General features: G+C 49.0%; 1 protein-coding gene across 5 annotated transcripts in view; it reads right to left on the bottom strand.

Annotated features, from left to right (window-relative positions):
- ABCC1 (ATP binding cassette subfamily C member 1) overlaps window positions 1-17,630 on the bottom strand; it is a 155,489-nt gene that overhangs the window by 92,547 nt on the left and 45,312 nt on the right. For all 5 annotated transcript variants that reach the window (XM_060406312.1, XM_027961611.3, XM_027961612.3 and 2 more), the window contains 4 exons: window positions 13,893-14,069; window positions 8,827-8,952; window positions 6,052-6,189; window positions 4,781-4,906 (listed from right to left, as the gene is read on the bottom strand). In XM_060406312.1, the coding sequence (XP_060262295.1) occupies window positions 4,781-4,906; window positions 6,052-6,189; window positions 8,827-8,952; window positions 13,893-13,919 (417 nt within the window). In that variant the 5' untranslated portion in view covers window positions 13,920-14,069. The remainder of the gene's footprint in view (window positions 1-4,780; window positions 4,907-6,051; window positions 6,190-8,826; window positions 8,953-13,892; window positions 14,070-17,630) is intronic.

Raw genomic sequence — 17,630 nt, 5'->3', positions numbered from 1 at the left:
GGGTCACTCTTCGGGCCAGCGTTCCTCTCAATCTGCCTGGGCTCTGGTAATGGTTTCCTAGGTGCCACCAGCCTCCTGCACCCTCCTTTCAGCCAGAGGGATCGTCCAAAAGAAGAGGGATCTTCCCACCTGAGTGTGTCACTCGCCTCCAGCTGAGAAACTTTCCCTCGGATTATAATTCCAAGTCCATGTGGTGACACTCAATTCTACCCTTGATCTTTCATGCTCAGCTCCCTGGCTTCCCTAACTTGGCCAAGCACAAGGCCATGCAGTTCCCAAACACCCACAGATTCCATCACACCGCTGGGCCTGTGGGTATGCTGCTTCTACCAGCAGGAGAACCTTCCCATCCATCCTCCAGCCTTCAACATGCTGGCCAGAGGCATCCCCTCGTCTGGATGCCGGCTCTGGGGCCCCGGGCTGACTTCAGGACCACTGGCTCCTCGCTCCTCCACAGCCCCCAGCACTTCCCTGCCTGGGAACCCTCTGTCCATCCCACAGTGCTGGCTTACTGGCCCTCTGCCTCCTCCTCCATCTCTCCTTTGGGGTGGTCAAGGTCTGTTCATTTCTAGGTACTCAGAGCCCAGCAGAGCCCCTGGCACAATGAAGTACTAAACGGTAGAGAAAGGAATTACAAATGGAGTTTTCCATGCTCTCATTAACAGTCTACGCCCAGCAGTGGCCTCTGGGCTGCAAGGGGTAGGGTTGGCATGAAGGAACAGGAGGGGACTTCCTGGGGCTCCAGGAGTTTGAGTTATCATTTGTCAGAACTCATCAAATGGGTAACTTAAGATTCAGGAAGGTCACTATGTAAATTTACTTGAAGGAAGAAAAAAAAAAAAATAGAACCATAAAGAGACACTGAGTTCTGGCTAATGATTCGCATGGTTAAGTATGCGGATGAAGGACACTGATGTTATTTCAAGGTCAGTTCTAAATTACCAAAAATCTTAGCCGGCTGGCTGGCTAGACAGATACGTGATAAAAACAAGTTTAGCAAAATGTTAACTTTTAGCAATCTAGCTGGCAGGTAGATGGCAAGTACTCACTGCGTCTTCCAACTTTTCTGCAGGTTTGAAACGCTCCGTGTAAAATATTCCATATTTATGAAACAGGACTAAAAATACCTCTTCCACCAAATGAGCTGAGTAATTTTTAAGAATGTGCTAACCTGGTGCTTTTCCACCGTGAACCAGCCGGGGATCTTGTGAAAATGAGACCCCGACTCAGCGGGACTCAGCAGGCCTGAGACTGCATTTCAAATGTGCATCTGGGGGTGCTGCTGATGCTGCCGGTCCGAGGACCCCCACTGTGAGAAGTGGCGGCGGGGCGGGGTGGGGGAATGGAGGCGGTCCACAACCTGCCCCATTTGCTCCTGATGCCCCCAACTGCTGATGGCAACCCTGACCCCACGCCCTAAGCGGTAGCCTCAGGGCCAGAAGATCAAAGGATCCGATGCTGGGGACAGGCAGGAGCCCCAGAAAGCCCCCAGGGCCTGGGCCCTAGGCCTGCACGTGGAGGGGAACAGCCCCGCCGGGAAGCAGGGCCAGGACACGGCTCTGAGTCACACATCAGGCACAGCGCCAGCTGGGGAGGACGGCGCTCAGTGACTCAGCAAGGAGAGCAGGACGGCACCGCCAGCCCCACCTGACCCTGGGCTTGGCTGAGCACTCTCGCTGAGGACAGGCGACTTGTGACGGCTGCTCGGAGAACGGGACAGGGACCGGGGCTGGACCGGTACCACCTTCCCCGCTCCACCATGATGCCAGCCTGGAGAGTGACAAGGGAGCAGCAGAGGTGTCACCTGACAGGTCCTCCTCCCAGGTCACAGGCCTTGGCTCTGGGGTGGGGGTGGATCGGGGTGGGGTGGGGGGGCAGCTGGCATCACACTGAGCCTCAACCCGTTTTCAACGATGGGACGCTAAGGTCCTGAAAGGAGGAGTGACTCGCTCAAAGTCAAATCCAAAAGTCACATAACTTGATCCTCAGTCTTCATCTCAACTGTGGTCGGCTGATCTGCCTAACAGGATGGTAAGCTTCCTTGGGGGCGAGAGGTAGCCAGTACTTTTCAAAGACAGCCAGGCATCACCTGCCATCTCACATACTGGTCCTATAATGAGACCTGGCCACTCCCAGGTCTAGAGTTCACTCTCGGAATACACACCCTTATAGACCAGCTGCCAGGCTGTGAGGAAGCCCAGGCAGCTGGGAGGAGACCACGGGGGGCCTTCAGCCAGGGGCCAGCGCTAACCACACGACCTGTGAGCCTGGAAGCCTTCCAGCTGCTATCCAACCACGACTGCAGAAGAGACCCTCGGTGAGAACCACACAGCTGAGCCCAGCCAATGCCCAGGCCTGTGAAACCTCCTAACGAAGGGCTGTTGCGATCCTGTGCCACTAAATTCAGGGTGGGTGTGTTAGGCTAACAAATAGGCCCAGCAGGGCACTGACGACATCTTTTCACACACTGCTGTGTCCCAGAACCAAGCACCATATACAACCGGTACCTAAGAAATATCTACTCAAGGGATAAAGGGACGCAGGTGAAATTAAGCCCAGGGTCTGCCTGCCTCCAAAACGAGTCTCTCCTCCTGTTACCACACTGCCTCCACCATCAGACTGAGGCTCTAAGTCCCCAGGGTGGCAGGCCAGGCCCCACACCCTGGAACTGCAGGAAGTTCATTGGGAGGAGGAAGTCAGCTCTGTGAGTCACCCCAGAGCGCACACACCCAGGAGAGAAGGGAAGGGAATTGTATCTGGATCCCAGAGGGGACCAGAAAACAGTAATTCCCCATAAAGCATCAGCAACAGTCCATAGCGAGCCTGAAGAATTGGAAGATCCACAAGTGGGCCTGTCTGCCTCCCATGGGCTCAGTTTACCCCCCGAGCACCCCAGGGCCTGCAGCCCTTCAAGGGGCTGTGACTTGTTCCTTGTGATCCCCTTCTCCACAGAAGAGCCTGATATCTACCCACACTCATGCATACCAACACCGATCAACAGCAGACGTGAGAGCCGGAGACATCTGAGCCCCTCCTCTGTGCCAGGGAGGGGCTGGATCCCCTGGTGCCCACGCATGGCTGCTGCCCTTGTGAACTTTATACGTACACAACACACACATACACACACAAACCCACAAAAACACACAAATGCCCACATTCACACACACCCACATGCATACCTGTACATGTACACACGTCACACATACACACCTATGTGCATAAACACACACATGAACGCGCACACACACACTTAGCTAGTTTCTCCAATCCAGCTCCTCCCAGAGCAGGGAGATGGCGGAACAGGGCCTCTCCTAGGATGGGACATGCTCCCCAGTTTCTAAAGCTCACACTGGAGCATCGCTGCTTCCTCTGAGCTGATGCCCCCCCCAGGTCCTTTCATCACCCCATAAAAGCAGCCACAGCCTTTTGCTGAGGTCCAGGACAAACCCCACAGAACCACAGCCGAAAACTGCTCCTACTGCAGTTTCGCCCATTAGCAGCTGACTAACCATGAACAAAGCATCAGATGATTGCTCCAAAGGCTCCCCATCCCTCTTGGAACAAAATCCAAACAGCTCACCCGGCCCAGAAGTGACTGTCCCACCTCTCGGAGGCCATCCCCAGCCTCCTCCTGCCTCTTGCGGCTCCAGCTGCTCTGGCCTTTCCTGCTGTGATGGTGACATTCATGGCAGCCCTGCCCCAGGGCCTTCGCACTGGCCACCCTTCTGCCTGAAACCTCTCCCCCTGGGCACCTGCCTGCCTGGCTCCCTCGCTCCTTCAGGTCTCTGCTCCAGTGAGGTTTCCTGGGGGGATGGGGTGAGGTGGGCTTCCCTGACTGCTTTTATCAGAACCACACACAACCCCCAACCATCATCTCCCCCTCCTTTCTTTGCATTTTTCTTCACAGCTTTAACCACCACCTAACTGGTAGGATATATATACTTGGGTCCGGGGTTACTGTTTGTGCCCCTGCCCATGAAAACATGAGCTCCAAGTGGCCAGAATTCTGCTTTATTCACTGCTACAGCCCTGTGCCCAGATCAGAGCCTGGCACTCAGCCTGGATGGAAGAAGGGAGTGCGGGGGAGGAGGAAGGAAAATAGGATGGAGGGAAGTGGGGAGGAAGAAAGGAGAAGGACCAGGATGATAAACAGCCATGTTCCCTTTCCTCCTACCAGCAGAAGAGCGGCCACCCCCACCCTGCCCACTGATACGCTTCTGCACAAGCAGGATTTTCCTCAAACTGATGCAGGAGACCAAGGGTCTCAAACTCAAATCCTCCAGGGGCCAGGCACATACGCAGGTGAGAGGAGCAAGACTGTCTAACACACCAGGGAGCAGTGAGGACTGCGGCAGGAAACCAGGGCCACGTGCCTCAGCGCCAGCCGACCGCTCACATGTGGAATAACGGCACTGATGCCGCCAGAACACTTTTCTAGAAAACCTGGACAGTTAAGAAGGCCTGTGGAATTTCCTGATATTTAAACGTTCATTCGTACTGTCTAAAACCACTACGCCCACCAAATGGGCTGGAAGACACAGCTGTTTACAACTATGAATGGGACAGCCTCCTTAAGTACCCTCCAGCCACGTCTGCGGTTCGGTTTTTCCACTGGTAAAGCGGGGAGGAAGACGTTACCTATGGCCAAGTGTTTGGGGAAGACAGGATGAGTTCCCAGATGGACGGTACTGGCTCATATCAACGTGAGCTATACTGTGTCTTCTGCACACACCCACATGCACACATGCGTGCCTCTGTGCTCATCTGCGATCACACTTACGGGGTCGTTGATGGTTTCGGAGAACAGGGGCGAGCGGTCGGAGAAGCAGGACAACACGAGCTGGATCAGCACGAGGCCAAAGTAAATGTAGAAGGTGGCGTCGCGAAAGACATCAGCTTGGGCATCCTGCACAGGAGGGGAAGGAGGAGGAGGAGGACAGGTCGCTTTCTAGAAGCAGCTGCAGGGGCCGGGTTATCTTCCGGGTTATCTCCCCTTCGAGATAACAGAAGACAGGTGTTTACATCATGGTGCGGTCCACCCTGCCTGGTCAGGGCAGCTGACATGGGGAGGAGCCCCAGGCTTGGGAGTGGATCAGGCCGACCTTCAAGGCCTGGCTCAGCTCACACTGGCCATGGCCATGGGGCTTGATCAGCTTACTAACCTCTCCGTGCCTCAGTTTCCCCACCTACAAACAGATCAGGGGTTCTCCACAGGACGGGCGACTTTGCCTTCCAGTGAACATCTGGCAGTTTCTGGAGACATTTCTGTTCGGGGGTGGGAGGGCTACTGGCATGGCCCCTAACCATCCTGCAAAGCACAGGACAGCCCTCCCCCAAAACAAAAGGAAGACTCGGGCCCCAAACACCAATCCCTGCTGAGGCTGAGACACCCTGGCAGGGTAAGTAAGATTATTCACAAAAAAGACTCAGTCCCCGGCCTAGCACTCTGAAAACACGCACTCAACAAATGGCAGCCGCCGTCACTATTAAAGACCCCTGAAATGTACACCGCAGTTGCTCAATAAACGTTTGGTCACTCCTGCTCACTTTGCCTAATGCCAGCTTCTGATTAGCCCGAAGGTGGCAGGGAACAGCGGGACAGTCTGAAATGACCCGCTCTTCACAACTCCTAGGAGCAGCAACAAGGGCCACTTCCCAGCTGGAGTGGCACCAACGCAACGTAGGAACCAGTCCAGGGCCCCCCAGGGGCAGTCGCCCTGCAAACACCACTCCCCACGCGGCTGCATTCCAGACAAAACACATGGAGAGCCGGCCTGCTCGGCTGTCACTACTGACAGAGGCTCAAAGCATGGTGCACATCTGCCTGCTGCTCCTGCCCCTGACAGAGACACAGACAAATGGGGCTTGGAGGAAAGAAGCTTCTAAAACAAAGGTTGCATCAGGGGGAGGGAAATTCCCAGGGAAGAAGCCAGACCCACGTGGTAGCCATTCTCTGGTTCCCAAGGAAATGCATGGTTTCCACACGAGTCAGAAGGAACAGGCATCTCCCGGGCGCTGCCAAAGGAAGACATGGAACGAGGTCACACTTACCTCTTTTAAGGCAGTCATGATTTTGGATCTCAGGATGGCAAGGGCACACAGTAGGGCTATAAGCCAGAAAGTGAGCATGATCCCTGAGGACTGGACTCCCCTCCTTCTCTCGATCTGAATTAAAAAGGTAGCAAGCAGCTGGAAGAGAGAAGCATGAAACAAGAGTTGTCAGGAGAAGGTCGGGTCCCCACGGCCTCCCCAGTCTGGAGCCTGGCAGATACAGGGCCCAGAGGAGGGCTGCCCCCAGGACAGTGGTAGCAGAATGGCCTGGCTTCAGTCCCAGCTCTGCTCTCGCCTCGCTGGGTGACCTTGGGCATGTCACCAAACCTCTCTGAGCCTCTGCCGCCTCATCTGCAAAACGGAGGTGACAACAGTATTCATCTTGAAAGCCATGAGAACTTAACAAGATCCAGGATGGGATGGAAAAGTTGGGGGCAGGGGTGGGTGGGGGGTGGCACGGGCGGGGAGCTCAGTTTATCACAGAAATCGGCAGATTTCTTGAAGGACCAGAGAGTAAATATCTTAGGATTTGTGGACCATGGAGTTTCTTTCACAACCACTCCAATCTTCACTGTAGCATGAAACCAGCCTCATATGAGACAGGGAAGAGTGGATATGGTCACCTGCCAATAAAACTTTATTTATAAAAACAGGCTGCATGCCACCCCGATTTAGAGAAGGAAGTCCAGCCTGATGCAGTGGGCTCGTCTGCCTCGGGCAGCAGTGGTAACCGCTCTCCTTTACTGAGCCTCTCTTTCCTCCGCCTCCTAGGACGCACTCACCTGCACTGACTCAGTGCAACCTGTTTTCAGCCCCAGTTTGCAGATCAGGAAACTTACTTAACCTGCTACAGACAGATACATAGTTGTCTTCAGGGAACTTTATTAGAATGACAGTGGTGGGGGGTATTCATTTCCTGGTACTCTGAGCTATGACTTCCGTTTTACACTTGACTCAGTGATCCACTCCAGTGTTCTTGCCTGGAGAATCCCAGGGATGGGGGAGCCTGGTTGGCTGCCGTCTATGGGGTCGCACAGAGTCGGACATGACTGAAGTAACTTAGCAGCAGCAGCAGTGATCAAGGAGAAAGAACAATGAAACCACTTTTCCTTGAAAGAAGGAGATGCCTCCGCCCTTCTGCAGACAGCCCTCTGAAGGCAGACCCCAATGCTGGTCACAGTCATGAACCCGATTCCCAAGGAGCTATGGGCACCCAGGGCACTGCCCCTCAGCCCCTAGCTGCCAGAAACCTGGATGTCTGTCCTCACCTGTCCTCCCCGGTCCTCTCGTCTCCCTCCCTCCCTGCATCTCGCCATCAGCAATGCACCTGGCTCTGCCACCAAGGCCACCCTCAGTTCACCCACCGCTCACTCTGGTCTCAGCCTCCATCCCCCTGGCCCAGGTGCCCCTGGGCCCCTACTGGCCTCCCAGCTTCCACTCCGGCTCACAACCCATTCTCACCATGCTCAGCTCTTAAATAAGCACAGCCTGCCATGCCACACCTTTCCCTTTCGGGTGAGGGGTTTTAACCCAGGGTGCATGAGGCTCTGGATAGAAGCCAGGGGGTCCATGAACTCGGACGAGAAACAATCATAGCTTCGCTTTCCCTCATCAGCACCACCAATGACAACTGAAAGCAACAAAGCGCAATGGCATCAGCAGTGCCCGGGGCTCTGTCACCACTAGAAGTCATACCTGAAAACAAAAAGCGAAAGGCCTCTCCTCCAACTACCATGGACCCTGCGTTGCTGTCTGGAAATTAAGGAGGTATCACACCCGCTGGTGGACCCTGATGTGAGATGCACTAATAAAGAAGCCCATTTGTTTTTGCTGTTTACTCTTTTGCAAACTGTGATTAAAGATAACTGGTTTCCCACCCCAAATGTCCTGCAACTGAAGAATCCATCTAGTCCATACAATCAAACACACTGAGCAACTGTGGAAAAAAATAAAATAAAATAAAGGTCTTTGGAACAGCAGAGGCTGAGAAGTCAGACTCCAACTGCTCCAGCTTGCATGGTTCCATGCACATGACTTTCTGGAAAAGGCAAAGTCACAGGGGCAGAAAACACAGTGGGAGTGGGGGAGTAGGGGAGGGCAGGGGCAGCAAGAGGGAGCTTTCGGGGGCTATGAATTGTTGTGTTGCCGTGAATCTCTATTGTGTGCATGGTGCTTACCTGACAGTATCGGTTTATCAAAACGCATCAACTGCTCAAGGAAAAAAGTGAATTTTACCCTATGCAAAATAAACCTCAAGTAAAAACATAAATGGACCTCATTAAGATCTTCACACATATACATATGTGGGTATGACTGGTTTCCTCCACAAGCCTATGTGTTTTATGATTTTAAGAACATTATTCTGAGACCAGACTGGCAAAGAAGAAAGGGCTGTGTGGCACAGAAAAGGTTTGGAACCCAACTCTGGGACTGAAAAACAAGACAAAACCCGCTCACCCTGAAGCTCAAGGTCCTTCAGAGTCGGCCCCCTGCCCTTCCAGCTCCCCTGCACCCCTCCTCGCTGCCTCTGCCCCAGCCACACAGGCCAACTGTCCATCTCCCCGGCTCTGACCCCAGGACATTTGCACGTGCTGGTCTCTCCACTGGATCCTCCCTATCTCTAGCCCCTTCAGCTTTAACATCCCACTCATTCTGTACGCCTTAGTTCCATCATCCTTTCCTCCCTCCTCCCAACAAGACCAAACCAAATTCACCCAAGACAGCCGTATTTCTACTGTAAGATCTTCTCATTTCCAAATGGCAGCCACTACTTACCATGGTGATGCCCAAGAGGGTTGGGCTGACCAGGAACACTGGGGCCAGGAGCTTGCCCATACTTCTTTCCCAGAAAGAGTAGAAGAGGTCTGCCCAGCAGACGATCCATAGCAAAAATCCCAAGGCCTGGAAGAGAAGTGCATGCACGTCTTACAGTGGACAGCCCTGGAACCGCTCCCAGCACCCCTGCAAGAAGCTCAGCCTCGGAGGAACCGGCTACCCCCTAAACCGTCACCTGTGGTCTTCAGACACAGCACACATCCTCTGGGATCCAGCCCAGTCCTAGGCAGGGTGAGCCAGTGTCCATGCCGCCCCATGCGGTCTGTGTCTCCTCTGCACCCCCGCCATGACTCTGTCACTATTCTCCCCAGCACCTGAAGACTCCAGTCTCCGACTTAATCGACATCCATGGCCTACATGGGGGCCCTCACACAATGGCCATTCATCCAACAATATTAAGCCAACCAAAATTTACTGGGGGCCTACTATGGGCCACAAACATGAAGGATAGAATGATGAATAAAACAGACAGAAGTCACTGCTTTCACGGAGCTGTGATTCCATTGGATGGAACAGGCAAGAGACAAACCGAAAAATACACAGTGTAACGCTAGAAATACACAGTATAACGCCGTTCAGGTATGACCTAAATCAAATCCCTTATGATTATACAGTGGAAGTGAGAAGTAGATTTAAGGGCCTAGATCTGATAGGTAGAGTAGTGATGAACTATGGAATGAGGTTCGTGACATTATACAGGAGACAGGGATCAAGACCATCCCCATGGAAAAGAAACGCAAAAAAGAAAAATGGCTGTCTGGGGAGCCCTTACAAATAGCTGTGAAAAGAAGAGAAGTGAAAAGCAAAGGAGAAAAGGAAAGATATAAGCATCTGAATGCAGAGTTCCAAAGAATAGCAAGACAAGATAAGAAAGCCTTCCTCAGTGATCAATGCAAAGAAATAGAGGAAAACAATAGAATGGGAAAGACGAGAGATCTCTTCAAGAAAATTAGAGATACCAAGGGAACATTTCATGCAAAGATGGGCCCGATAAAGGACAGAAATGGTATGGACCTAACAGAAGCAGAAGATATTAAGAAGAGGTGGCAAGAATACACTGAAGAACTGTACAAAAAAAAGAGATTCACAACCCAGATAATCACAATGGTGTGATCACTCACCTAGAGCCAGACATCCTGGAATGTGAAGTCAAGTGGGCCTTAGAAAGCATCACTACAAACAAAGCTAGTGGAGGTGATGGAATTCCAGTTGAGCTATTTCAAATCCTGAAACATGATGCTGTGAAAGTGCTGCACTCAATATGCCAGCAAATTTGGAAAACTCAGCAGTGGCCACAGGACTGGAAAAGGTCAGTTTTCATTCCAATCCCAAAGAAATGCAATGCCAAAGAATGCTCAAACTACAGCACAACTGCACTCATCTCACATGCTAGTAAAGCAATGCTCAAAATTCTCCAAGACAGGCTTCAGCAATACATGAACCGTGAACTTCCTCATGTTCAAGCTGGTTTTAGAAAAGGCAGAGGGACCAGAGATCAAATTGCCAACATCCACTGGATCTTGGAAAAAGCAAGAGAGTTTCAGAAAAACATCTATTTCTGCTTTATTGACTATGCCAAAGCCTTTGACTGTGTGGATAACAATAAACTGTGGAAAATTCTGAAAGAGATGGGAATACAGACCACCTGACCTGCCTCTTGAGAAATCTGTATGCAGGTCAGGAAGCAACAGTGAGAACTGGACATGGAACAACAGACTGGTTCCAAATAGGAAAAGGAGTACATCAAGGCTGTATATTGTCACCCTGCTTATTGAACTTCTATGCAGAGTACATCATGAGAAACGCTGGACTGGAAGAAACACAAGCTGGAATCAAGATTGCTGGGAGAAATATCAATAATCTCAGATATGCAGATGACACCACCCTTATGGCAGAAAATAAAGAGGAACTCAAAAGCCTCTTGATGAAAGTGAAAGAGGAGAGTGAAAAAGTTGGCTTAAAGCTCAACATTCAGAAAACAAAGATCATGGCATCCGGTCCCATCACTTCATGGCAAATAGATGGGGAAACAGTGGAGATAGTGTCAGACATTATTTTTGGGGGCTCCAAAATCACTGCAGATGGTGATTGCAGCCATGAAATTAAAAGATGCTTACTCCTTGGAAGAAAAGTTATGACCAACCTAGATAGTATATTCAAAAGCAGAGACATTACTTTGCCAACTAAGGTTCGTCTAGTCAAGACTATGCGTTTTCCTATGGTCATGTATGGATGTGAAAGTTGGACTGTGAAGAAGGCTGAGTGCCGAAGAATTGATGCTTTTCAACTGTGGTGTTGGAGAAGACTCTTGCGAGTCCCTTGGACTGCAAGGAGATCCAACCAGTCCATTCTGAAGGAGATCAGCCCTGGCTGGGATTTCTTTGGAAGGAATGATGCTAAAGCTGAAGCTCCAGTACTTTGGCCACCTCATGAGAAGAGTTGACTCATTGGAAAAGACTCTGATGCTGGGAGGGATTGGGGGCAGGAGGAGAAGGGGACGACCCAGGATGAGATGGCTGGATGGCATCAGTGACTCTATGGACGTGAGTCTGAGTGAACTCCGGGAGTTGGTGATAGACAGGGAGGCCTGGCGCGCTGCGATTCATGGGGTCGCAAAGAGTCGGACACGACTGAGCAACTGAACTGAACTGAACGCTAGAAAGGAATGAGTGCGTGAAAAGTGGGAGTGTTACTCTACTCGCTCAGTGGCGCCTGACTCTTTATGAAACCATGGACTGTAGCCGCCCACCTCCAAGTCCCTCTGTATATGGAATTCTCCAGACAAGACTATTGGAGTGGGTAGCCACGCCTTTCTCCAGGGGATCTTTCCAATCCAGGGATGGAACCTGGGTCTCCTGCCTTGCAGGCAGATTCTTTACCGTCTGAGCCATCAGGAAGAAGAAATAAAACAGATAAGAGAGGGTGGTCAGAGAAGGCCTCTCCCATCAGGTGACATCTGGTGAAGAGCCAACAGTGACTACTTGAGGGAGAGAACAATTCGGGCAGAGGATACAGCAAGTGCAAAGGTCCTGAGGCAGAAATGTGTTCAGCAGGTTCATGCCTGCTGCGGCCTGAGCCATGGGCGTGACAGGAGGTGGCTTAAGAGGAGCCTGGAGCCAGATCAAGCTGGGCCACTGAGCGGGCGTCCAGGTTTTACTCCCTAAGATGAGAAGTTACTAGAGTGTTTTTCAGCAAGGCACAGACAAAATCTCACAGTTTTTAAAAATATATTTTTATTTCTTTGGCTGTGCCTGGCCTTAGTTGTGGCATGCGGGATCTAGTTCCCCCAAGGGATTGAGCTCAGGGCCCCCTGCCCTGGGAGTATGGAGTCTTAGCCACTGGACCACCAGGGAAGTCCTCTGATTTACATGTTAAAGGGAGATGTTGCTCTCCATGAAAAGTACAAAGTGCTGCTAGAGGTCTAAGAGGAAGACACCAGATCCAGCTGAAGACAGGGGAGCAGACAGCATGGTGAGATGGGCTTGGAATGTGGTCTGAGCAATGGTATCACAGGCAAAGGGACAGCTTCGGTAAAATCATTCAAGTTTACCTGTTTGCCAAGGGCTTATGGAAATCAATCTCGGGAAATGGGGCTTTAATAAAGGACCAAGACACATGGTAAGAGGAGAAAGTGGAACGCACACACGCACATATACAGGATATATACATGCCCTTCACGTGTCTCCCCCAGAAAGCCCATTCTTACAAGGGGCATACCAGCATCTGTATAGTGGAGAAACAGACTCGCTGACCAGATGACCAGAATTAAGCCCATCAATGAGGGGCAGATGGACACCACGTGGCCTTAGATATAACCCAGAGAAGGACCCCGTGGCCCTTTTGTAGTTCTCCAGCCAGACAGGCATTACTGAATCAAACCGTGAGAAAACATGGTCCCAAGAGCCCAAGTTGAGGAACTGACTCTAAACTAACTCACCCATGTTCCCCAAATAGGCCAGCATCGTTAAAAAAAAAAAAAACAAAAAACGGTGAAAAGGTCTTCCAAAATAACAGAAAAATAAAGAAACAGTGTGGCCAAGAGCAATGCATGACCCTGAAATGAGGGGGAGGAGGAGGGGATGCCAGAAAGGACAGAATTGGGACAAGCGACAAAAGGGGAATATACATAGTGGTTTTTACTTTTTCTGTTAAAGTATTGCGTCCATGTTGAATTTCCTACATTTAATTGTGCTGTTGTTACATAACAGAATATCCTTGCTTTGAGAAAAGAAGAAGGGGCAAAGAGGCATGGTGGATGCTAGCTTTTCTCAAATAATTCAGAAAAAAATAAATACTGCGTATATATGGAGAGAGCAAAAGAGAGTAAGAAGATGTTAAAATGTTAAATGTGGCAAATGTTAAAAATCGGTGACTATAAATAATGGGTATTCAAGGGCTGAGGGAGTACTTAATATCATCCTTGTAACTTTTCTGCAGTTTGAAACTATTTCAATATAAAAAAAAATTTTTTTTTTAAATTAAAAAGACATCCTTGAGTCAGGGAAGAAGACCTCCATATGATCTTGTGAGATAGATTCTATCACCGCCACTGTAATCATGGGGAAACTGAGGCTCAGGGAAGTTAAGAAATTTGCTCAAGGAAAAAAAAATTTCTTCCCATTTCTTTAATTTTGTATCTACATGAGATGGTGCATGTTCATTAAATTTACTGTGATAATCATTTCATGACCTATATAAGTCAAATCATTGTGCTGTATACTTAATGCAGTGTTGTTTGTCAATTATATCTCAATAAAACTGGAAGGAAGAAACAAATTTGCTCAAGGTCATATAGCTAATAAGTGGCAATGCCAACACCTGAACCCACATCTGAATTCAGAGCCCCAGGCTTTATTCACCACATTATTATTCTGTGTCCTAGTAAAAGGCAGCTCAGGGTCATGTAAGCAGAAGGAACATGTCAGTTTTCACAAGTAGTCTCCCCTGCCCCAGCACACACTCCACCCCCCAATATGCACATCCCAGTAAAATCCCATGAGACTCACAGTCTTGGCTTTGTTGAGATGCGTCATCTGAATGTAGCCCCGGTCATGGTGGGAGAGATAGAGGAAGTAGAAGGGGAAGCAGACCCAGAGGTAAGAGCAAGGCACCCACACGAGGACGGTGTTCTGAAAGCACTTGGTGAAGTCGGGGTTGCTGGTGTTCCACGTGACATTCCACTCCTGCGGACACAAACACAGGCACAGGTAAACAGGACGCCCCCAAGGGTGTGGACCAGGGGCCTGCACAGAGTTCAAAGCTACCTGCTGTGGGGTTTAAGAACTATAATGCCCTCCCAGGCAGAACAGGCAACCTGGAAAGATCAGTAGCCAGAAAGACTTCAAACAAAGAATGACAAATGAAGGTTATGTCTCACCTTACCTCACAGATAAGTTCCTGAGACAACAATGGGCAGGTTCCATTATTGTACAAAAGATGGAGACTGCCACTTAAAGGACTCCTAAAGGGTATTCTCCTGTAAATCGAGTCATCCTTTAATCACATAGATCATGCCTACTTTACAATCCTGTGAATTAACAGCTTTCTAATATTCTTCTTCTTTGCCATCCCTATGATCCCCATATCACTGTATCAATGCATCAGTGATCGCATGACAGGGATCACATCATGATCACTTTCATCAGCACCATCAGCATCACTATAGCAGTCATCATCAGCACCACCATCTTTGTCACTGGCATCAGCATCGCCATCATCCACCATCATCAGCACCACCATCTTTATCACTGGTATCAGCATCACCATCAGCACCACCATCTTTGTCACTGGCATCAGCATCGCCATCAGCACCACCATCTTTGTCACTGGCATCAGCATCGCCATCATCCACCATCATCAGCACCACCATCTCTCTCACTGGCATCAGCACTGTCATCAGCAGCATGACCACCAACAGCACCACCACCATAGATAATACCCAAATTGCAGTTCTGTGTTCTAGGCCCCATTCTAAGTTCTTTGTATGTATTATCTCCTTTAATTCTATAATTACTTTATCATTTCTTTCTTAGAAGGGAAAACTACAGTGCAGAGAGGTTCAGTGATTTCCCAGTATCTCACAGTACCTACCCTGTTATTTGGTAAGACCTGGAGCCTGACTCAGACTCAGGCAATTCGATTCTGGAGTTCCTGTGTTTAACCACAAAGCTATCCAGGCTGAGAAACAAATCTGCTTTACTTTTATCTTTTTAAGAAGCCACCTGTATTTCATAACAGACAACGCCAAATAGGTAAAAAGATAAACACATACATAAATAGAGAAGGTATTTCTGCCCAAGAAAAAAACTTCAACCAGCCTTCAGACTTCTGCAATGGAAATTTTAATTCAAGCCCTGATCTGACCACTGAACTGTTATATGACTTCGGGGAAAGGTATTACCCTATCCAGGGGTTTCAATTTCCTATCTCTACCAAAATTAGAGGTCTGAAACAGGTGACTCCCAGGCTGATTAGGGCCACAGAGATGATCTGCAGTTATTGTTGGTACTTTAAACATGCCTTTTAAAACAAAATCTCAGTTTAGCTGCCAACACTTAAAAATGAGGAAATTTCATATAAAAATTGGATTCCCAGTGTCTCTTTAAAAAATAAAAAACCAGAAAGTCTGGCAGCACTGGGCCCAGATTCCTGCTTCACAACCATTGGGAGGAACTAGGGACGAGCCAGTCTTTGCGGAAGGTTCATGCGGTCCAGCGGCCAGTCCCCATGCAGCCCCCTCCCCACAGCACCGTCTCCCCACCACTGGATGTGTGCTCTCCAGACACCTCTGATTCCAACAGCCTTCCCAGAATCAGATTAAGAGAGACCACCAAGGAACTCCAAGGAACCTGGATTCTTAAAACTCCATGCAAGCTTTAAAGCCACATCAAAGAACATTACAGAATAGAAAGTAATGGGAACAAGCAGACAATTTTACATTTGATGATCAATCAAAATCTATGTTCTGAGCTTTATAAAAGAGACCTAGATGTGTACCAGTGCAAGCATACCTAATGCTACTAAGATGTACACTTAAAACTGGTTGCTGCTGTTCAGTCGCTCAGTCATGTCCAACTCTTTGCAACCCCATGGACTGCAGCACACTAGGCTTCCCTGTCCTTCACTATCTCCCAGAGTTTGCTCAAACTCACGTCCACTGAGTCAATGATGCCATCCAACCAGCTCATCCTCTGCCGCTCCCTTCTCTTCCTGCCCTCAATCTTTCCCAGCATCAGGGTCTTTTCCAATGAATAGGCTCTTCCTATCAGGGGGTCAAAATATTGGAGCTTCAGCTTTAGCATCAGTCCTTCCAATGAATATTCAGGGTTGATTTCCTTTGGGATTGATTGGTTTGATCTCCCTGCTGTCCCAGGGACTCTCAAGCATCTTCTCCAGCACCACAATTCAAAAGCCATCAATTCTTCAGCATTCAGCCTTCTTGATGGTCCAACTCTCACATCCATACATGACAACTGGAAAAACCACAGCTTTGACTATACCGACCTTTGTCAGAAAAGTGACGTCTCTCCTTTTTCATACACTATCTAGGTATAAAAATGGTTAAGATAGTCAAAAAAAAAAAAAAAAGGAAGCAGAAAAAGAAAAGATTTGACTTTAAAAACAGAGAGAGAAAGATCTAGTATTAAGTAAGTACCCAAACTGGTTCTTCAGAGGTATAATTATTCTATGATATAAATGGTTATTTTTCCAGAACCAAGGAAAAGGAATTATTGAAAAATAAACTTTAAAAGGTCAACACAGACAAAGGAATTTAGCTAGGAAACTTCTAGACACAAAGAAACCCTAAAAAGGACAAAGTTCATGCCTCTGTAGACTTGGGCACTTGGAAGACAGCCTTGGAAATAATTTATCTGATCATGGAGAGGAGTAGTTTATGTCAAAGACTAATTATTTTAATTTATTTCACACCTAAAATTCTTAAGATGATGGTGAAAAGGGGGATTTAACTGTTGGTGGTTATTATATACAAAGCAGATTCTGGCCAGAAAAAACTCATTCCAAAGGAATTTGCCTTTGTACTAAGAAAACAATACCAAGACTTAATAGAGTCATGTATATAACTTCCCTAGTAGGAAGGGCTTCCCTTGTGGCTCAGCTGGTAAAGAATCCGCCTGCAATATGGGAGACCTGGGTTCAATCCCTGGGTTGGGAAGATACCCTGAAGAAGGGAAAGGCTACCCAGTCCAGTATTCTGGCCTGAAGAATTCCATGACTAAGTCCATGGGGTCACAAAGAGTCGGACACAACTGAGCGACTTTCACTTCACTTCTCTATTATATAAGAAGCTTGGTTCGTATTTGAGACATTTCAATCACCTGATCTTTGCCCCAATTATTCCTTGACTGGACTGCTGCAGTAGCTTGCTAGCCACACCCTGCTTCCAGACCCTCTGGGCCTCACCTAGTCCTCCCCACCACAGCCAAATAAATTTTCTATCTTATACATCTATACATGCATCCACAGATATAATTATCCACTCATCTGTGAACCCTTCCATCCACCCACCCACCCATCCAGGCACCAAGTCATTCATCCATCTACCTATCTATCCACCCACCCACCTCCTCTACCCATGTACCCATCCAATGATCCACCCACCCACCTACCCACCCACTGATTCATGCATCCATCCACCCATCTGTCCACTCAGGCATTCATCCATCTGTTTCTTCTACAATTTTTCCCGCCCCATTTCCCAATGTGTCCACTTGGCCTCTCTTCAT

This window comes from Ovis aries, chromosome 24 (genome assembly GCF_016772045.2).
Source record: "Ovis aries strain OAR_USU_Benz2616 breed Rambouillet chromosome 24, ARS-UI_Ramb_v3.0, whole genome shotgun sequence".
Lineage (NCBI taxonomy): Eukaryota > Metazoa > Chordata > Mammalia > Artiodactyla > Bovidae > Ovis > Ovis aries.
This window is presented reverse-complemented; position numbering and strand designations above follow the sequence as displayed.